Raw genomic sequence first — 22,036 nt, 5'->3', positions numbered from 1 at the left:
GGGGGACATAGGTGGGACCACCCAGGAGAAGTGGCTGGGAGTCATGGAGGGGCTTATATGGGAGTATGCAGTCTGGGGCCTAGCTGATGGGGAGGAAGGGCTATTCTCTCAGTAGCTTCACCAGAGCCTCCACACCACCCCTTGTCAAGCCCCTGCTCAGACCCCACCTTCTGGGTCCACCCCAGCCTCCAGTGTCTGTGGGAGCCCCAGTGAGAGAAAGGCTTATCCACGGAGCTCTAGGTGTCATCAGGCAAGGAGCCGGAATTATGTCCTCACGTCTGTGAGAATGACCTCTCCAGTGGGGACCCACAGCACGCTCCTCTGGTCCACCCCGGGGGGCCTGCTGTGCACTGGTGGGCCTTGCAGGGCACTGGACCAACATCAAACGGAGAGCTGGAAGGATTGCACAAAGTGTAAGAGGAGGCAGCTCAAAGGACGTGTCATCGGAAGTAATTGTCCCCACCGAGGAAGTTGGCGCTCTGCCCTGTCCCCTGGGGTGGAGTGGTGAGCAGTTCAGAAGCTTCCTTCCAGATGTTCCTGATAGGGCCACAAAACGTGACAGGTGCCACTGAGTGTACCTTGGAGGGGGCTGAGTGCATGCGCCCTTGGGGTTTATGGACATTGCCTTGTTTACTGTTGCTGCGGAGAGTGCTCAAGTGACAGGGCTGTTTATGGCAGGCCCAAGTCCAAGTGCATCATAAATGTGTAGGCGAGATGAGCAGTGAGTGATGAGCCCCACCCTGAGTGTCTCCCTGCGGCGCCACCACTCTTGTAAATGGGGGAGAACCGACCTGCCACCCAGGGCAGGTAGGACAGGACATGACCAGGAGCCCCCTGCAGGCGCCCGAGCTGACCCGCCCTGACCGCCACGGGCTCATGGCACCCTGTGTGTTTCTGGCATTTCCATAGCAGACTGGGCCCAGGAGGTCAGTCATTGCTCCCTTGAAGCTCCAGAATCCTGTTCTCTAGGAAATGTGTTTGGGGGCAGCTTTACTCAGGGCCACGAGCATCTTTATGCGAGTGTTAAACCCTTGAAGAAACGCATGTGCTATGGTCAGGCTTCACTCACTAAGAACTTCTGATTCATCTCTTTTTCACAACCACTGTGCAGTCTGCCGAGAGCTCAGGGTGAAATGTGAAAATGATTAAAAAAAAATTTAAGTGAAGGAAAAAAATGTAGCTATTTGGTCTTTGCTAGGTCTGAACTGCAGAAGCAGGAGCCCACCTGCCCCTGCATCCCACCGCTATGTGTGGAGCAGGTACAGTCCAGGTGCAAACGGAGCGGCCAGGAATCCAGAGGAAAGTAGAGGGTGCCTCTGGGTGCCTCGGAGTGCTGAGCGGTTATGCCCCCAGTCCCAGGATCCTGCCCCTCTCTTGCCTGCGTACGGGCTCACACCTCGCTGTAAGGGGCGCTGTGGAGTAAAGGGCTCCCAAACCTGGGTGGGCTCAGAACCCCCAGGTGATGTAAGAAGCAGAATAGTGTCCCCCAAAGTTACACCCTAATCCCAAAACCTGCGAGTGAAATGAGATAACTCATCAGCTGACTGAAAGGGAGATGATTGTGAATTACCCAGGAGGACCAGTGTGATCGCAGGGTCCCTGCAAGGCTGAGGAGACCATATGTCAGAGCAATGCCATGTGAGACTCACTGGCCGTTGCTGGCTTTGCAAGAGGAAGGGGCCAGTGGCAGCATGGGGGCAAAGGGCAGGACTCGCCCAACTGTGGGGCTTAACACACACTTTGGGGTATTCTTGAATTCAGTCCACCTGAACACCCAGCTGCTCTTAGGTAGCAGTGACACATGCCCTGTTTGCCTGGGTCTAGGCAGCTGTGGGCTCAGCAGGCCAGGCATGGGTTGTGTATGACCTGCTGTAATACTTGTTGTCTGGGGATTTTCAGTACCCTGGACAGCATTGGCCCAACTAGAGACTCTGGTTTAAAAGTTGCTTAGGAAGGCCCGTGCTAGGTCTTCACGGAGTCTGTTCCCAGCAGCATGTAGCCAAGGACAGAGCGGTCTCAGGGTGGCAAGTCAGAGCAAGCTGCTGTGTCAGGGCTCGGCACCTTAGACCTGCCCCCTGGCTCAGCGCTGGTGGAGGGGGGCAGAGGGAGGGTGGGCAGGTGGAGGAGTGAGCACTGGAGGAGCTAGGGAAGAGCCCCTGTATGGAGGGCTCTGAAACAGGCAGGCCCTGGCTGAGGTCTGCAGGAGGGCTGGGTGCATGGATGGCACCGAGGAGTGACTGGGAGAAACTGGGAGGGAATGAGTTATGCCACTCCTCTGAGACAGTAGGAACCTGAATGATAATCAGCCTTTCAGTGCCTTCTTGACACACATCCTAGCCTTTGAGAAAGTTTTCAGTTTGCAGGCCGGCACTCAATCCACTGAGTCACACCAGCCAGAGCTCCTCTGAGAGTTTTAAAAGAATGGAAGGCAGTGTTTCTGATACAACCTCAGGAGAAACCAGCCAGCGCCCAGCTCCCTGGCCAGGCTAACTGCTCCCTTGAGGGCCCGTTTCTGTTTTGGAGTCTTGGGGTGCCCATGGGTCTCCTATGGCAATTCCCCACATGAGGCTGCCCACCTCGCCTGAGAAAAGCCTGTGCTCCTGCTGCCTACGTGGTTCCCCTTCACCTACGTAGTCACGACAGACCCCGCCATGACCCAGGGGCTCTAGGTGCAGGAGCTGCTGTGGGCCCAGGGCCTGTTCACTTCTCACTGGAGGTCAGCCCTACGATTCCCACAACTTGTGTGCTGCGAGACCCCGCTGCACAGGCTGTGGATGTGGCTGCCTTAGAGCCCCCTCTGCCGGCCTGCTTGGCAGTGGGACCTCCTGCCCTTTTGCCCATGGATTTGCCAGGCACAACCTATGGCCACCCAGACATGCTTTGCAGAGTGCCAGACTGCAGGGCCCCAGGAGCCAGGTGCTGGGCCATCTCCTGTTTGGAGAACAGCGTGGACTATGATGTCGAAGCTGGTCTAACCACTGAGCAGGGTCAGCATTCGAGATAGTGTCTGGAAGCCACAACCACAGGTCTCAGGTTCAAGGGTGAATATAATGGGGTTAGGTGATCTGTGGGTGAGGGACATACAGGTTAGGCTCTCCCCACCCTCAGCAGGCTACACTGTCCTGCAACTTCAGTTGTGTTTCCTGCTGCATGCTCTTCTGCTTCCGTCTGCGCCGGGCAAACCACTGGGCCAGTGCGACCGCCGGGACCCACAGTGCAGGCAGCAGGGACAGAAGCACACAGACGGCCTGCACCCAGCCTGGGTAGGACTTCTCCTGCCTCAAGGGAAACTGCTTCTGCAAAGACACAAGGCCACAGGATGAGCGTCTGGGGAAGGGAACAGTGTCACTCTGTTCTACCACCCTGGTCAGAGTGGGGCTGACCCTCCGCCAAATGAGCGTGCATTGCATGGGCAGCTCCACCCCAAATCTTCCTGAAATGAAGCAACAGGCTGGTTCATTCCAGGTGGGTGAACGGAAAAGGCACACAACCAGGGGCTGCTCCCTCGGCAGTGAGGGCACAGGGGGCTGAAGTTTTGGGACACGGAGTCTCTTCTGGGGACTGGACTCTGAGTGACAGGCCTGGAACCTAGGGACTGTGTTCTGGAAAGTGCCGCCTGACCACCCCAAGGGAACCTACAGGCCCGAGGTTGCCTCTGCCTGGCCCGCTGGGCATCATCAGGCCTCATGGCCCCCCGTCTGCCCTCTCTTGGAGGGCAGTCAACACACCGACTTCAGGCCCTTCTTTTGAGGTTCACAGGGCACAACTGTGTGAATCTAATAGTATAATATTCATGAAAATTCTTTGAAAAGCGTAGCACCATTTCTTTCTCCTGCCCTTGGTGGCTTGGGCAGCTCCACTTTAGAAGGGGAATTTGGAACAGAATTACTTCCAGGCTTCCCACAGGGGGCAGGTCGAAGTTCAGAGCAGTTAAAGGGGGTGGTGGGTCGGCTATACCACATGGCCTGGCCCTCTGACAGGGCTTGGAGGCAGTTCAATGACACAAGCCACATGCACCTTCTCCCATCTCAAACTAGGGGTGAGTAGTGTGCAATGCCTGTCCCCACAGCACTTAGGAAGTGTGGCCTCCAGCCACACCTCTGTGTGCAGGGCTACAGGGACCTGTGAGGTCACCAGAGTCTGGTAACTGCTCCATTCCTTCTGCCACTGGCTGAGGTTGTCCAGGCTGCCGGAGTCTCCTCCCATGTCCCAGGGGACTCTAGACGTCCCGTGGCCTCAGGTCCCATAGAAAAGGCAGCCCTGGCTGGTGTGGCGCAGTGAGTTGTGCAGCAGCCTATGAACCATTCCCAGTCAGGGCACAGGCCTGGGTTGTGGGCCAGGTCCCCAGTTGGGGGCATTTGAGGGGTAACTGATCAATATTTCTCTCATACATCGATGATTATCCTTCTCTTTCTCCCTCCCTCCCCTTCTCTCCAAAAACTAAATATTTTTTTTTTAAAAAAGAAAGAAAAGGTAGCCCACACTGTCACTGAGGATGCAGGTGTCCACCAGGAGGGTCATCTGGGCCCCGGATGACACCAGGGCCAATTCAGGCCCAGCCTGAGGGACCCCAGGGCCCCTGGGAACCCCATCTGCAGGACCTACGTATTGGGGGTCCCAGGCCCGATAGCTCATCGTTGTCCGGACCATGACAACCATGTAAGCCGTGAGGATCGTCAGCAGCAGGAGGGGACTCACGACCTTCCAGGTCGCCCGCCAGTAGAAGCCAGGCCGCCTCCCCGTCATCCATGCTATGTCGTCACAGAACCTGCCAGAGACAGCGGGCTTAGGTCTCCCACCCGGCCCCGGCCCATGCTGGCAAGCCCACACACTCAGCCAGCAGCTTCATGCAGTGTCACCATGATGTGACCTGTGGGGGCTACCCCTCCCCCGCCTCCATCTGCCCTTTGCCCATGTGCCTTCCTGAGCAGCCACCTCAGACCCCTCAGACCCAAATGGGCAGCCCTCTCAGACCCTGGTGAGGACTCAGTCTCCCGTCGATGTGTGGCAAAGGCCTGGGCGAGCAGATTAGTCTGAATAAGGGAGAGGGCTGGGCAGGGGGTGCTGCAGGGTCTCCTGGCCCTTGCCAGACAGCAAGCAGGAACTTAGCCTGGCCCGCAGCCCGGCCCCTGGGTGGGGTGCCTCTGGACAGGACTGCAGGTTTCATCCCTGGGAGGCTCAGCTGCTGGGTGAGAAGCAGCAAAGCCTTTGCCAGCCCAGCTGTAGAATGGAAGCTGGTGCCTGACCTGGTGCCCTTCATGCCCAGGATGGCGAAACCCCCTGTGAGCTGCCCTGCCCCTGGGGGTGGAGACAGAGTTGATTCAGGCTGTGCCCCAGCTGCATCCAGGAGCCAGTGGAGAGGCAGGAATCTCCTTGCAGCCCTTCCTCTGCTTGCTCCCTCCACCCCACTGTACTCCAGATGCGTCCTGAGTGTCTCCTGAGAGCCCGTGGCTGGCTGGAATTCAGGGCTCACCGTCCCACATTACCAGGTCAGCTGCCTCTCACTCCTGTTTCTCCAGGTGAGCAGCGTCTCACCTCAGGACAGGCATGCTGGCCCCTGTGCCCTCACAGCAGGGGTGAAGGCCCTGGATTTGGTGACTCCCAGGACCCCTTGGAACCAAGAAGAGAGAGCACAACCTCGAGGACCACTGGGGCAAAACTGGGGTTAGGGGTGACAAGTGAGTACAGGTCTAAGTGTGCACGTGACAGGTACAAGTTAGAGGTGTGAGTGACGGGGTGATTCCAGGTGTGAGTAAAGGTGTGAGTGTGCAGCAGGCCCAAGCCAGGTGGGGACGGGCAGGACAAGTGCTGAGCCTTCTCAGAGGCCTCCAGGAAGGCGTCTGGGCAGGGAGGGCCTTCTGGTACCCTAGTGTCCACCTGTCCTTGAACTTGAGGAGTTGGCCCTATGTGGCTAGAGACTGGTCATTTTGTTGCCTGCCTTCCCACAGGCTGGGAAGCCAGCACAGCCAGGTGGCCGGTCCTGCGAGGGCTTCTGTGGACCACTGGGCATGTTTTGGGAGGGGCCTCGGATGATTCTGTCTCATCCTCTTAGGTGCCCTGGGGACAGGCTGCCATAATGCCCAGGCACTGGACACAGGGATGTGGGGAGCAGAGGGGTGGGACTTCAGCCCCAGCTGACGCCGAGGAAAGTGGAACTCACTTTTCCATCCCATAAACGTAGATGACACCGACTACCTCCATGAAGGCGAGCATGATTAGGTTCAGTGAGGCAATGTAGTTGTCAAAAATCTCGAGCCAGTAGTTCCCAGACTGCAGCGTGAAGCAGGTGGACGAGAGGAAGCAGACCAGGCAGACGGCCCCTGCACACAGACACGCGTCTGAGCACGTCGCCCTGGCTGCAGCCCAACCAGCTCCTCGCACCTCCTCTCCCGTCTGCCTGTCCCCACCACCTCCCAAACTGTGCCCAGAGGGCAAGGGGATGCTGGGATTGCACTCACTGGGCAATGCGGGAGGGGACCCCTGCTCCCTGACCCACTCTGCTGACCCTCTGCCCTCCCAAAATGATCCTTAGGGGCATCAAGTCAGTGCAGGGCCACCAAGTCCAGCCCTGAGAGGTGGCAAGGCTGGCCCAGCTCTCCATGGGGCCTGTGACTCGGCCCTCAAGCCCTCATGGAGGAGGGTGTCTAGACATCATGCGGGAGTGAACAAGAGCTGTGAGGCCAGCAACAGTGACAACACTCACCTGTGATGGCCTCCTTGGGCACCCATCTTGGCACGACCCCCGTATCCAAGAGCGGCGTGATGATACCCTCCATGTTCCCGAACATGGATGACAGCCCCAGGGTGAACAGCGTGATGAAGAAGAGCACAGCCCACACGGGCGCCCCTGGCATGTGCAGGATGGCCTCCGTGAAGACAATGAAGGCCAGGCCCGTGCCGGAGGCGCTCTGCAACACACACGGGGCCCACACTGGGGCACACACAGCACACATCCTGCACTGTGAGGTGTGGGTGTCCCAACGCCCCTGCTCCGGCCAAGGCCAAGGTGGTGGTCCTGCTCTGTGCGGGCTGCGCCGGCACAACTTGGGCGCCTTCCTGAGTGACAGGAGCCTTTTCCCCTTTCATGGCCTGCAGCCAACGTGTGACATGGGACCCCGGGCCCTTGGACTCAGGCACCCATCAGATCGCTGCCCTGAGGACCTGCCTACTGACCGCCTAGCCCAGCCCACTGCCCTGGTCCCTGGTGGTCGGCTGGTCCGCGTGCAGCTGCTCAACTTCCCGCCACAGCCAGTGACACCCACTCCCCTGGTCAGCCATCCGCAGCAAGGCTGGCCCCCTCAGTACCTTATCCAGAAAGTCTTGCAGACGGCAGGACTCCAGGTGCAGCCCAGCCACCATCTTGGTCTGGGTGGCGTTCAGGTGTGTAAGGACAGCAGCGTAGCTGTCCCTGGAGATGCTCTGGTCAGGGAAGTCAAACTCATTGGTGAGGCTGAGGATGTTCCTGCAGGGACAGAGAGGCTGAGTGAGCACTCAGTGGGGTCATTGGGACACCTAGCACCCACAAGCGAATACAGCCAGAAACGCCCAGAAAGGACTCCAACAATCCTGTGAAGGTCAGCCCCTCTGGGTGTGGCAGGGTCTCAAGGATACTTGTGGTGGGAGTGCAGGTGGGAGTGCTTATTTCTTCACTCACACTGTGAGGAGGAAGGCTGTCTCAGCCTCCAAGGGGCCTCAGACCTGGAGAGGGTGCTCCCCAGTAGGGCCCAACTGAGCCTGACCTGTGGGTGCCCAGGGGACATGGGGTGCAGCACTCCCCACAGGCTCCAGAAAGGGTAGGCCCAAGCTCTCTGCCCCTCCAGCCTCATAGTCAGAGAGCTTCACTCCATTGTCTCCAGGGCTCCCGGCTCTAAATAATATCGCAGGTGTTTCTGTAACCTTGAAATCAATACCCAGGACCCTTCTGCGTGCCGGCTGAGGCCAGCCAGGCCACACACTGCCTCCATTTCATCTTCACTGTGGACAGTTGGGGTCCATGGTTTTCACATATTTTGTGCTTTTTGGTGGTGATTTTGCTATGTAAAATGTCCCCCAAGTGTGGTACAGGTGTGCTGTCCCTAAATGCAGCAAAATCAAGACACACTGCCCAGGAAGCTTGTTGGGATGGTTTCTGGTGCCGCTAACGGGTCAACAACTCGTATTCTCCAGGCATCTTGGTGGAAACGTCTAGAAGAACCAAGCAGCAACTGGGCCACTCCCCTGGGCATGGGCCCCACAGCCCCTCCAGAGCATTCCCCAGCATCCTGGGAGTGCCTCCGGCCCCTTCCTCCCTCTGCAGGCCTGGCCTAGCGCATTAGAACAGGCATCACAGCAGCACCATGGACGTGGCTGGGTCACCCTCTGGGGACTTGTGGGGGGTCCTTTGTGCCTCTCCCAGCTCTGAGAGCTCTAGGCCTTCCTGGGCTTGTGGTGTGTCACTCCCACCTCTGCCATCACGTGGCCTCTGCCTGTGCATCCGTGTGTCCCTTTCTGTCTCATATAAGAACACTCTCATGGTTTGGGGTGCCCCTTCCAGTATGATCTCATCTTAACCAACACTATCTGCAAGACCCAATGAGGTCACGTTCTAGGTTCCAGGTAGATGTACCCTTTGGAGGGCACTCTCTGTCCTCCTCCCCTACGGAAATGGAAAGTCATAGACTGGGACCCCCAGTGCAGCAGGCCCCAGCTGGTGGCCCCAGAACACTGTGCACACCTGTCCAAGCAGTGCCCGTAGTCATTGGCCGCCTTGAACCCCAGGACAGAGAAGACCACAATGGAGGCGTAGAGGGAGGTGGTGCTGTTGACCAGGGCGATGATCACTGCATCCTTCTCACAGTTGTTCCTGAGCAGACAGAGCGTGTGCTATGGTTAGGGCCCCTCAGAGAGGAAACTCAGAGTGGGTGCCTGCTGCCTCAGCGCCCCTGCCCTGATGCTCCCCACGCTGCACCTGGGGCCTCTAGTGTGTGACCCAGAAACACTGTGCTATTCCTGGTGGTCTCAGGACAGCTTTGGCCTCTTCCCCGCTCACCCGCTTCTCGCCAGCCCCTCCCACTAATCCCAGCTCCCGGCTGCAGAGGTGGGCTAACCACACACAAGCTACTGAGGGTGAGAGTTGCGATAGTAACTTGACACAGCCCACAGCCCTGCTGGCCCTTTGTCCTCCACCTCCTGTCCCTGCGCTCTCTGAGGAATGAAAATACTGACACCACACGGAATTAGGTTTACTGGTGTGACAGGGCCTCTCACTGCACAGTTTCCAATGCCATGGTCATTGAGGGGGTATCGGGTCTCATGAATGGTGGCTGTGGCTCCCTGTGGAGTGGAGGCCTGAGTTTGCGTTAGTTGCTACAGTGACACTTCTGCTCTCCAACCTCATGCCCCACCCACGTGGTTCATGCTGGGCGGTGTCCGCCGCACGTGGTCTTGTTCCTGGGTTTGGTTATCTGGGCTCTCTTCCAGCAGTGGCTCCGGAACACACTACCATGCAGGACCTGACCTCCAGCCCTCAGGGGATGACTCAGTAACTGCTGGAATCTCCAGAATCTGATCTCATCTCAAGTTCACATTAGGTTACCCTCTGTCCCAGGCAGGAAGTCCCATAAAGACACGCTGAGTGAGCATCAGGACAGGCTCAGCCCTACCTGGATGGGTTGTAACTTGCGAACGCAATGTGTCCTCCAGAGGCCAAGGACAGAGAGAAGAATATCTGGGTGGCCGCATCCAGCCACACCCGGGGGTTCTGGAGAGTCTGTATCTGGGGAGACACAGGAGCACCTGGTGCCACAGACACACCACACGGGCCCAGCGCCTACTGTCCCAGAATGCTTCCAGGGCTTCCTCTGGGGCAGCTGTCATGAGGGGTGTCGTCTCTCAGGCCCCAAGGACAGTCGAGGGAGCATGCTTGGAAGGGCAGTTAACACAGAAAACTCGGCCTCCCATCCTGTGATGTGTCAAATAAGCCAAAGCTCCCATCCACGTGGGACATGTGGGTGCTGAGAACCTGGCTGTAAACCTCTCAGGACTGGGAAATGGGTCTGAGCAACTTGAACCTTGCCGTGTCTATTTGTTCCTCTCAGACCTGGAGGGTTTGAGTAGTTGTCCAGGGTGGAGTTCACCTGCACACGGTGCCTGTTGTTTCTGCTGCTGGGGGACCCTAGGCAAACACCCTTCCACACACAGGTGTCCCCTTCCCTTCCCCTGGGGCAGGGCACTGCCTGGGGAACCTGGGACATGCCACACAGCCCCAGGATCTTCCAGGGGCTGCTGGGATCCTGAGAGCATGGGGTGGTCTGGAAGGGTTGCCAGCTCTGGCAGGCAGGCCCCTAGGTCCCATGGCTCCTCACCTCGTGGGGCCATGCAGCTGGACAAGGCTCTCAGAAGTGTGGGGTCCAGGGCACTAGGGATGGGATAGCAACCAGCCTCTCCCCTGAACCGTGGTCCCCCACGTCCCACTAGAACCAAAGTCTGAATGTCCCAAACCATGTCCTCCTCTTATTCCCTTTGTTTTGACCCTGACCTCCTCCCTGAGACCCATACTCCCCTCCTCCTCATCCTTACCCCACACGGCAAGGGAGTGGGATAGCTGGGCTGGGGTTGGCTGTGGCCCCGACTTGAATGTTTTCCAGTGCCTAAACTTCCACTTTAGATCCACTTACGTTGGGAGTGAACAGGAAGGTTAACCCTTCGGCCGCCCCAGGCAGGGTGAGTCCTCTAACAAGGAAGATCGTCAGGACCAGGTAGGGGAACAAGGCTGTGAAATAAATTGCCTTAAAAAAAAAGGACCAGATTGTGAGGTTCTTCAGTGGTATCTTCTCCACATAAAAATCTTTAGAGAGGCAGGCATGCTGGACATGCCTCAGTGGCCAGTGTCACGTCATTCATCTGGAATTCTGGTCGAGTCAAGGTGGAGGGTGTGGTAAAGATAGTGGAGGTGGGCTCTGGTCAAGCTTAGAGGGTTTGGAGCTCACTCTGATGGTCACACATGGATTCATGCGTGTGTTTGTGCCCATGGGTCATCTGAATTGGTCACTGACTTCTTGGGCAGCAACCTCCCCCTCAGTTGCACTACAGGCATTCAGCTCTCACTCCACCAACACTCTCTTCCCACCCCAATCCCCTGGCCTGTCTCAGGGGTCTTGGGGTCTCATACCTGCCCACAACCTCTCCCACATCCTACATGGCACCTGTTCTCAGTCATGTGTGGGCAGGAATCTGCACCACAGCATCTATGCAAAGTAAACCTAAAACGGATGCTCTTGCCCTGACCAATGTGGCTCAGTGGGTTGAGCATCATCCTGCAGACTGAAAGGTCACTAGCTCAATTCCCAGTCAGGGCACATTCCTGGGTTTCAGGCCAGGCCACCGGTTGAGGCATGTGAGAGGCAATTGATCAATGTTTCTCTCACACGTTGATGTACCTTTCCCTTTCTTTCTCCCTCCATTTCCCTCTCTGTAAAAATAAATAAATAAAATCTTTGAAAAAATAAATAGACTTCCAGTCAAGATGGTGGCATGTGTAGACAAGGCTTACCTCTTTGCACAACTACATCAAAATTACAATAAACTATAGAACATCCATCCTCAGAAACATGTGAAATCAAGTTAAATGGAAGTCTTGCAACTATGGAATTATAGAAGCCATCTCCATCCAGACCAGTAGGAGGGGTAGAGATGTGAAACGGGCTGGCTGGTCCCACATCCACATGTGGTGGATAAAAATTCATGAGGGATATGTTGGGAGTGAGGAGTCTCAGCCCCACACCAGGTCACCCAGCCCAGGGTTCCAGTGCCAGGAAGATATGTGTTCATAACTTCTAGCTGCAAAAACCAGCAGGGACTGAGTCAATGGAAGAAACTTCTGGAGTCCCAAGCAGTTCCTCTTAAAGAACCCACACACAGACTCACTTAGACTCACTTCCTCTGAGCTCCAGGACTGGGGTAGCACCTTGAAAGGCACCAGTACCATATATAGAGGAACTGAAGTGCCTGGTATCAAAGCAGGAGTTGGTAGACAGCTTTTTCCCAGACAGAAAGGCAGGCAGAGACCATGGTCCTTTTTCTGAACCCTCCCCTCACAGAGCCATAGAACCAGCAGGCAGGTGCCATATTTGAGACTCCATCAATCTGGTTAACATGATTTGCCACACCCTGGAGATCCCCTGACACTCTGTCCCAACGTATGGGCCCATCTGAGCTGTTAACATTGACTTTTGCATAAAGTCACTGAATGGCTGGTCTTGGCTCATGCTTCACAACTTCCTAAATCCCCTCAAACAAGCAACAGCTAGTCTCAGTGAGCCCCCAGCCCCCATACTCCTTGATTAATGGCTCCAAGCTCAGCACTAGCAGCAGCCTGCCTAGATTCATAGCTTGGCTTCACCTGGGAATCTCCAAGCCAAGCACAAGTAGCAGTCATCTCAAATTGCATTATAGGCCATGCAGGGTGGCCCTAGGCAGAACACCGGTTGGGGCTGAACTTGGCCTGCACCACTTGGGAAACTCCAGAGCCTGCATTCCCAGTGGACAACTACAGACCACATCTGAGCACCACCACCCTGCCCCCACGCAGCTGACCCTCCACAGAGGGTAGAGGTTGGTGGTCAGTGGTCACAGCCAGTCCTTGCAACTGACTGGCCTGGGTAAATCCTTCCCATTGGCCTGCCAACAGAAATCAAAGCTCAACTACAATAGAAGGCTATACTCAGCCCATACAAAGGGCATACCTCACATACCCAGCTTAGGTGATAAGGGAGGCTGTGCCACTGCACCTCACAGGACATCTACTACATTAGGCCACACTACCAAGACAGGGAGTCAGAGCAGCTCTATCTAATACATAGAAACAAACACAGGGAGGCTGCCAAAATGAGGAGACAAAGAATCATGGCCCAAATGAAAGAACAGATCAAAACTCCAGAAAAAGAACTAAAGGAAATGGAGATAAGCAATCTATCAGATGCAGAGTTCAAAACACTAATTATGCTGAGAAAATTAGTGAGGACCTCAACAGCATAAAAAAGATCCAGTTACAAATGAATGAGACACTAACTGAAATAAAGATCATTTACAGGAAATGTTATTTTAGGGAAATAATAGTAGAGTGGGTGAAACTGAGAATCAAATCAATGAACTGGAACATAAGGAAGAAAAAAAAATGACCATGCAGAACAAGAAGAAAAAATAATCCAAAAACATTAGAATAGTGTAAGCAGCCTCTGGAACAACTTCGAATGCTCCAACATTCATATCATAGGGGTGCTAAAAGGAGAAGAGAAAGAGCAAGAAACTGGAAATCTACTTGGAAAACAATGAAAGAAAACTTCCTTAGTTTGTTGATGGAAATATACATGCAAGTCCAGGAAGCACAGAGAGTCCCAGGGAAGACAGATGTAAAGAGGCCCACTACAAGACATATCATAATTAAAATGCCAGAAGTTAAAGATAAAGAGAGAATCTTAAAAGCAGCAAGAGAAAAGTAGTTAGTTACCTACAGGGGAGTTCCCATAAGATTGTCAACTGATTTCTCAAAATAAGCTTTTCAGGCTAGAAGAGATTGGCAAGAAATATTCAAAGTCATGAAAAGCAGGGACCTGCAGCCAAGATTGCCCTACCCAACAAAACTATAATTTAGAATCAAAGAGCTGATAAAGAGCTTCCCAGATAAGAAAAATATAAAGGAGTTCATCATCGCCAAACCATTATTATATGAAATGTAAAAGAGACTTATTTAAGAAAAAGAAGGAGCCCTGGCTGGTGTGGCTCGGTGGATTGAGTGTCAGCCTGCAGACCGAAAGGTTGCTGGTTCAATTCCCAGTTAGGGCATATGCTGGGTTGCAGGCCAGACCCCTAATTGGGGACATGCAAGAAGCAACCAATCGATATTTCTCACATTGATGTTTCTGTCTCTCTCTCTTCTTCCTTTCCCCTCTCTCTAAAACAAAAAGATCAAAACTATGAACAATAAAATGGCAATAAATACATATCTATCAACAAATGAATCTAAAAAAAATAAACTAGAAGAAAACAAACAGAATCATGGATATGGAGAACATTTTGATGGTTGCCAGATGGGAGGGGATTGTGGGCAGAATGGGTAAAGAGGTGAGTGGATTAAGAAATACAAATAGGTAGTTACAGGGTAGCCATGGGGATGTAAAGTACAGTACAGGAAATGGAGTAGCCAAAGAACTTGTATGCATGACCCACCAACATGAACAATGGTGTGGGGATTCCCTGAGGGAGTGGGGGATGCTGGATGGAAGGGGGCAAAAATTAAGACAACTATTAGAGCACTATTGATAAAATATCATTTTAAAAAATAAATTAATTAAATGGACGGTCTTTTCTTACTGTCTCCAAATACAGACTGACTTTGAGGGTCACCAGGATGCATATTTAGAGACTTTTATAACAGGGTTGTCTGGAAACTCTGGCTGCATTGCTTGACCTCATGGCTGCCCTGATCTCCCCCAGTAATTCCATTCCTCTCAAGTGTGAAGATCCTCATGTGAGAGTACGTAACATCCACACACCCACTGAGGAATGCCCAGGTGCACATGCACACTTCGTTCTGTGCAGGAGCCACACAACCAGGACTGGGAGCCAGGGTGTACGGGTGCCTGGAACTGCACGCGGTGATTTAAAAAGGTAGATATGCATGATGCTGGACTTCTCTGCACTGAGAGGGGGAGGGAGGGAAGCTACTGTGCTGGGTACACTTTGGAAGCCATGCTTGTGAGCCAGAGGTGCAGGCTCCCTGGTCCTTTCTGCATGGAAACTATCAGTACACTTTTCCTCATTATGTAAATCTCCTTAAGAAATAACAGTTGTTTAAAACAAAAATGCTAAAAATGTACTTGGTGTTTACAACATATTATGAGTAAAATGCATAGGATGAGGCAAAAGTTGGTTTTCAGTCGTGAGTACGTCAAACACAGATTTTATTCTTATATTGTTATTTATTAATTATTATATTATTTTCCATACAAACCACTGTAAACCTACTTTTGCCCCCTCTGTATAGCAGCAGCACGAAAGCTGGAGGAAGAAAGGGAGGCATCCTGCCAGGGGGCTCTTCCACCACATGCACAGTGCTCCAAGGTGGACGATGAGAAGCTACAACCCCTAATTCAACCCTGAGATAAAACAAAGTGTTATAGCTAATTACCCAAAAGAGGACATGAAGTGGGATCATAAAAAATCTCAGAAAAGAGGGAAACAGGAACAAAGAACAGATTTGACAAGTAGAAAACAAACATAAGTGAGAGACTTACATCAACAAGATCAATAATTGCATTAAATGTAAATGGTCTGAGCACCCCACATAAAAGGTAGGGATTGTCAAATTGGATTTTAAAAAGCAAGACCCAATGTATGCTGTCGACAAGAAACATACTTTTAAACAGAGGCCTCAGTAGGTTAAAAGAAGGAGAATGGAAAAAGCATGGTCAGAGACGCCTGGGTGGCTATGATAATATCTTAATGTACTTCAGAGAGAAGACTATGACTCGAAGAAGGATGGTCACTCAATAATGATAAAGGTGTAGACTCTCCAAGGAGACGTGACAGTCTTGATGCCCACGCCCCTCCTCGCAGAGTCTCTAAATCAGCTGCAAACCCTGCTGGCGATGTGTGGCGGGGTGGGGGTGGGGAGTCCTCTGAAGCTGGAGGGAGCAGAGGAGTGGGGTCTGCCCCACGAGCTCTCACCTTCCCCGTGGATTCGATGCCCCTGATGACACACAAGTATACGACTGCCCAGCTGGCAGCCAAGCAGACCAGCAGCCACCACTGGACGGAACCGCTGTAGTTGATGTCAGCTGTGATGTTCAGCGTCCGCCGGTACCAGAAGTAGCTGACGGTGCTGCTGCCCTCGCACTCCTTCACGAACCCTGAAACCAGAAGGTCACAGGCTGGCCAAGGAGCTCAGGTGGGAGTCGGACTTTACAAACCTTTGCCCAGGAGTGAGTCTACACATAACCCATCCTATAGCTGCTGCTGGAGTGCTAGGCACACTGGGCAGGACCAGGGCCCCCCACTGTCCAGAACGTCCAGCGTGGTCAGTGAGGTCAATATGAGGAGCCTCCAGGCCCACTCACTGTCAGGTGCCCGGGGCTGGCCTCGTTCAGAATGAGTGAAACACGAGTTCATACCAGCCAGAGGTGGGAAGGGAAAGAGGATGAACACAGCTTTGTGAGCAAACTGCTAAAGATGACGACTGTTTTCCTTGTCACCAAGATCTAGGCAGACCCAGCACTAGGCTGAGGTCTGGACCTAAAGAACCTAATTCAGGCAAAGCAGCAACCCTCTCTCATTGCCAGGCATGGGCATGGATCCGAGGAGCCGCGCTCTGTCTGTAGGCCCCTTTGTCCAGCAGGGAAAAGATACACAAGGCAAAGAGAATCCAATTTCAAATATGCTGTTTCAGGGCAACAATGTGGGGCTCGGGGCTCAGGCAGAGCTCAAACTTCCCTGGTCCTTGGCACTACCTGTCCAGTTGACATCCAGCGGGCAGGATCCCCAGGGCAGTGGCTGTTGGAAGGAGTTGAGGAAGTACCACAACACCCAGGACAGGACGGTGTTGTAGTAGAGGCTGACCACGAAGGACAAGGTGAGGCTGCCCAGGCCTATGGACACAGTGACAGTCACCATCTTTCCTGTTACACACTACCCTGACTCAACCTCCTGCATTTCTGCTGCCCTTCCGCTGGCTGCATCCAGCCACATCTCCTTGCTGGTCGTGTGCTACTTTATGGCCTGTGTTCAGCCTGCCTGCCCCCATGCCCGTGAGCTCCCAGGACGTGCTGGCTCAGCGTGTGCACAGGCCCATAGGACTCGGGACACAGGACAGCCTGCTGCTGCTGCCCCAAGGGGTTCACCCATTGCCTCTTCCTCTTGCACCTTGAGCTCACCCCACACAACACCCTGCACCCAAGTCCTTCCTAAGGGGAACTGAATGAGGCCTCCTCATAGTGTGACTACCTCCCACAGGGACGTTGCTTCCTGGGTCTCCCTGCACATTTATAGCAAAATCCCTCCTTTGTCTGCAGGTTCCAAACCACAAATGTGTGCTGGCATGACGAGCAAACCCACAGTGCCCATGGAACTGAGCCCCTACCTCCCACCCTCCCCAGCAACTGTGGGCAGGGGTCCCAGAAAGGCAGCGTACCAACGCCACCCAGGTAGGGGGAGATGGTCGTCCACACCCCGACGCTGCCTTGGCGCAGACGCTGGCCGATGGCGAGCTCCAGGTGGAAGAGCGGGATTCCTTCGAAGGCCAGGGCGATGAGGTAGGGAATGAGGAAGGCCCCTGCGAAGACATGGTGCTCAGCAGAGGAAGCCACATGGGCAGGCAAAGCAGCGTGGCCTCCCTGAGAGGGGATGGACCACACCCGGGCCCTGGTGCTGTTGTTTTAAATCATTTGGCCTCATATCCAACTCAGTGCTTCAGAGGCAGTTTCACCAACACACGGGCCACTCTGTTCCCATTGAGACCCCATGACCCTTGGCTACCAGCTCTCCCAGCACACGGAGCTGCCCCATTCACACAGAATTCTGTGGAGGCCAATGCCTCAGGTCGTCTGTCAGCTGCGCCCTGAGTTGGGCTGGAACCCATCTCTGTCCCTCGCAGTGGGAAGGGCAGAACAAAACGTTGTTTGGTCCCAGTTACTGAGCCACGTGCACAGGGCCCTGGCCTCTCCCAGAGTCCACAGACCTGGGCACCAAGTGTGATCAGGACCTGCAGCCCCTACCTGCAAGGCCTGTGGGTGAGGTCGGCCATTTGTGTCCCCAGACCCTGTGGCTGTCCCCGGGCTGCTGGGAGGTGAACAGGGTCCCCAGCAGCTGCGTGGTAACCTTCCCCACAGAGCATGAGATGGTGTTTGTGTGATGGGATCACTGTCAGTGTCTACATGCCCTGCACAATGTTGTGACATTGCCTAAGTCTTATATTTAAAGAGAAAGTTTACAAAGCTGAATAATCACGAATGGGAGAGAAAATAACAGTCACCCTCAGTGTAGTGAACTTGGGCAAATTAAAAATGTGACGTATTATCTGCTTATCACTTACACCTCATTTTCAAAATAATCAGTAGTGGTAAAAGAGAGACAAAAGGGCCTTCACACGCGTGGGGGGACGTTTTTTAGGAGAAGTGTGAGTGAAAGCAACTTAAATATCTCATGACATTTCACCAAGTGCTTTTATATCTGCAGCTAAACAAGTATTTCAAAAATGGGGACAAAGGCCCTTGGGCTCAGGGACAGCTCTCAGCCCTTGTGGAGCCAGGGGCCCAAGCCCCACCCTGCCTCAGGCCCCGGGGTGGGGGTGGGGGTGGGGGTAGGGGTAGGAGGCGGGCAGCCTCAGCTCACAGCCTGTGGCGACGAGGACTCAGGAAGTTTGACTCCCCAACTGTAGCAGCCCTGACCGTGGGACCAGCTGTGGGTGGTGAAACGTTTACAGACACTACTAACTACCAGCATGTCCAGCCTTGCGTCAAGCCTGCTGCCTACTGCCCTCTTTCCTGATGCGAAGGGCAGCCCAGGGGCCGTGGGAGCGACCGCCGCTGCAGCCTCTGTGTCAGGGTGTTGTGAGCTCATTGTCAGGACACCCAAGGCCCACGGTGCTGCCTTGCCCCAAAGGCCCACAGACGTTCGACACCTCTGTGGGCAGACGTGACAGGTCAGTTTCCTCCTTCTCTCGCTCTGCCTTTTCAAAACCCTCTGCATGCCATGAATCTTCCTATAATCAAGAGAGAAAATCAACTTCAAAGAAGCATTGTCCTTCTAACCAGGAGAGCTGTGTCAAACAGTGCTTTTGTCCGCTCTGTGCTGCGCTGCAGAGCTGGGGCCTCGGAGCTCCTGAGCCCTTTCTCCCTGTCTCCATGACAAGACTAAGCCCTGTCCTCTATCTCCCTATCGCCACCAGGTCAGCCAACCGTTTGCCCTTGAAAAGGGAACAGACCAGAAAACAAGGCATGAGAGCTCACCCACCTGCGGACTTCCTTTCGTCCCTCATTTCCTGGGCAGAAGAGGCCAGGGTAATTGCCCCCCCAAAACGCTCCCCACGTATCCAACCAGAGACCTCATGGAGCCAGGTGATCACCATGAGGGACTCTCTGGTAGCCCTCAAGTCCCACAGGAGCAGAGGGTGCCTTGAAGTCAAGTTGACCAGGCACTGAGCCAGGGTGGCCCCTGGAGGGTGGGACCCCAGGGAAGAACCAGCCTAACCTGGGGAGTCCCCTGCCCGTCAGAACAGGAGACAAAATCTGACGACGATCCGTAACAGCTGTCAAGGGTGGTTTGCGTCTTTCTGTGCCCTCAGTCCCCAGCACTAGCACTGAGGGTGGAAAGGAACACGCACGTCCGCGCTGCACCGAGCGAGACGAGCACGTGGAGTAAGAAGCGGGCTCTCTGCTTTAGTTCACGTCCTTCTGACCGTCAGTAAATGACTCGCCCTCGCCGCTGTGGCTCAGTTGGTTGGAGCGTCCTCCCGTGAACTGAAAGATCTTGGGTTTAATTCTCAGTCAGGGCACATACCTAGGTTATGGGTTCAGTCCCCGGTTGGGGCGCTTGTGAGAGGTAACCAACCGATGTTTCTCCCTCACATCGATGTGTCTCTGCCTCTCTCTCTCCCTCCCTTCCCCTCTCCCTAAAATCAATAAGCATGTCCTCAGGTGAGGATTAAAAATAGAACAGAATAGAATGAAATGAAATGAAATGAAATGAAATGAAATGAAATGAAATGAAATGAAATGAAATGAAAAACTCTAATGTGGCTACATTTCCCAATAGGGCCCATGCCTCCGATGGAGACCCGCTGTCTTAGGGATGCTTGAAGCCAGAGCTCTCGAAGAGAGCAAGGAGCCTGCCCTGCAGACTCCGAAAGTAAGGCTGAGAGAGTCCGTAGACACTCGCAGCCCCAAGGTGAAGCTGAGCAGAAGCAGTATTTGGATGGTTTGCCTGTGTTCCAAGAGCTCTGATGCCCTCAGACAGGACTCCCAAGGGACACGTTTCTCCCTGGGTCACAGTGCATCACCAATTCCCAGGAGGAACACCTCCCACCCAGGGGCAGGAACAGGTGACAAACACATCTGAGACGCCACTGCTGTCCCCCTCTTCTGGTTGAGGATGCGGCCTGGGCACAGGCTTACCTCCGCCATGGCTCTGGCACAGGTACGGGAACCTCCAGATGTTGCCCAGGCCCACGGCAAACCCCACACAGCTCAGGACATACTGGAGCTTGTTGTCCCACTTGGGCCTCTCGTCCCCACTGCTGTCCCCCAATGAGTCTGGTCCCGGGGTGCACGCCATGCCTGGTCTCCCTCACCCTGGTGACTCAATTCTTGAACTTCTGCTGGCGCTTGCAGCCAGGTGCAGTCTCCCCTTCAGGTATATTTTTTGTTATTTAAAGGAAAACTGTAGAGCCAGTTAATCGGTAACTCAGGCCAGGCCCTGGCTCTGGCAGGCAGTCCCTCCTCGGCCCCCTCCGGCCCCAACCTGCCTTGTATGGCCAATGCTGACGGCCTGCAGGTGCCCTACCAACAAACCATTCTCAGCAAGGGCCTCTGTTCCCAGTGGGGACACTCAGGGGGCCCAAGCCTGGGGCCCATTAGGCTATCTTGACTGTGCAATAATAGTCTAAGAAACACCACAGAGAGCTCGTGCCCCCAGGTCCCTTAGTGGCAACACCTTGCAAGTATCTGGTCAACATCACAGCTGGATGTTGATGTTTTGCTGTCACTTCAGGGCCCGTCCATCACCAGAGGGTCCCTCCTGTCCCCCTTGCTGGCCACACTTATCTCCCTTCCACTTCCACCCCCTCCCTAACCCTGGCAACCTCTCACTATAGTTGTTAGTTGAAGAACATTATGGAAATGGAATCACACAGTGGTGACCTTTGAGGTTGTGTGGGAATGGGATGGGAGGGGTTTCCTCCACTCGACACTGCACCTTCCCCCACACCCTCAGCACCCAATGCCACCATCAGCACCCACTGCTGTCCTCAGGCAGCAGGCAAGACAGGAGACACCCACTGCACACAGTGGGGGCCTGAGAGGTTGGGGGACCAGTCACTCCATCCCCCGAGAGAGAGGAGATGTGCTCACATGGGGTGGATTAGCCTAGTGCTCTCACTGGGGGCTCCTTGGACAGGGAGACCCCCCCCACTGCAGACTCTTCCACCGGCACAGGCCAAGGCCCCAGGCTCACAATTCTCACTTATCCAGGATGCAGTGCCTCTCAAACATGTGGCCATGTTCCCAAATGCATGGGCCCTGTGAGTGTGGGTCCTGTGGACACAGTTTTAAAAGATTCTTTTTGGGGTGAGAGGGAAAAGAGACAAAAAGGAGAATCAAAGAAGATGAAAAGGAGGAAGAGGGAAGGAGGAGGAGGGAAAAGGAGGGTGGGGCGGTGTGGCCCAGCCTGAAGCACCTGCCTGGGCCTTTCCCACCATTCTTCTTACTCCCTCTCCCGGGCCCCCAGCCCAGCAACCTGGCCAGTGGCTCTGACGTCCTGAGGTTAAGGCCCACCCCCAGCAACACAGGGCCCCTCAGGCAGCAGCCAGGGCCACCCACCACGCCTTGGGCTCCATGGACACCACACTGTGGCTTCTTCAGAGGCAGTCCTGGAACCCAGGACAACAGCCCTGCAGCATCCCTTCCAAAGGGCTCGGTTGTTCCCTCTGCTCATCCCTCTGTATTTGGACAACATTTAGGCTGAGAATATGAAATGCAGTGATTTATTTAGACCAGGTACACTTTCTGCTCATAAAACCTGCATGTCTAAAAAATTGCAAAGACAATAAGTCTGTAAAATGAGGCACTCCTCAGGTGACAGGAACTGACGGGATCAGCCCCACCCCATCTCTCCTGTCCTGTACTTCTTGGTGGGGCAGTGCATCCACAGGATACTGATGAGCATTTCCCTAATCAAGGGTCAGAAGGCTCTGTGGATAGAAGGAGGTGAGGTCCCACGGAAGCCATTGACACCTGGGGGTGGAGACCAGAACGGTGTGAGGTCTGTGGGCTTCCTGGGCAGGGACACG

At 54.4% G+C, this 22,036-nt stretch overlaps 1 protein-coding gene across 3 annotated transcripts; it reads right to left on the bottom strand.

The window, feature by feature from the left end:
• Positions 1-3,029: 3,029 nt before the first annotated feature.
• Positions 3,030-20,383, bottom strand: SLC6A18 (solute carrier family 6 member 18). 3 transcript variants are annotated; one of them, XM_045848166.1, is made up of 12 exons: positions 20,145-20,383; positions 17,165-17,305; positions 16,485-16,622; positions 15,706-15,887; positions 10,656-10,766; positions 9,642-9,754; positions 8,714-8,842; positions 7,306-7,462; positions 6,704-6,908; positions 6,161-6,320; positions 4,606-4,768; positions 3,030-3,296 (listed from the first exon to the last, which is right to left on the bottom strand). In XM_045848166.1, exons 1-12 carry the CDS (start codon positions 20,302-20,304, stop codon positions 3,105-3,107), a joined length of 1,851 nt encoding a protein of 616 aa, XP_045704122.1. In that variant the 5' UTR covers positions 20,305-20,383; the 3' UTR covers positions 3,030-3,104. The 3 variants fall into 3 exon arrangements, with proteins under 3 accessions (XP_045704122.1, XP_045704123.1, XP_045704124.1); XM_045848167.1 differs by lacking the exon at positions 16,485-16,622; XM_045848168.1 differs by lacking the exons at positions 16,485-16,622; positions 17,165-17,305.
• Between the last annotated feature and the right edge of the window lie 1,653 nt (positions 20,384-22,036).

The sequence above is a fragment of the Phyllostomus hastatus genome, unplaced genomic scaffold, assembly GCF_019186645.2.
Source record: "Phyllostomus hastatus isolate PE091 unplaced genomic scaffold, TTU_PhHast_1.1 phas_contig_58, whole genome shotgun sequence".
Taxonomy (NCBI): domain Eukaryota; kingdom Metazoa; phylum Chordata; class Mammalia; order Chiroptera; family Phyllostomidae; genus Phyllostomus; species Phyllostomus hastatus.
The sequence above is the reverse complement of the archived record's forward strand: the minus strand, read 5'-3'. Positions and strand labels throughout refer to the sequence as shown.

What these genes read in the sequence shown, in the direction of transcription:
- SLC6A18 (XM_045848166.1), bottom strand. Translation starts at nt 20,304, where the DNA reads ATGGCGTGCACCCCGGGACCAGACTCATTGGGGGACAGCAGTGGGGAC. An exon ending in GCCCAAGGAGGCCATCACAG is followed by an intron (nt 6,321 to 6,703) that starts GTGAGTGTTGTC and finishes GTCTGTGTGCAG; the next exon opens with GGGCCGTCTGCCTGGTCTGC. An exon ending in TACGTTTATGGGATGGAAAA is followed by an intron (nt 4,769 to 6,160) that starts GTGAGTTCCACT and finishes TGTCTCTGGCAG; the next exon opens with GTTCTGTGACGACATAGCAT.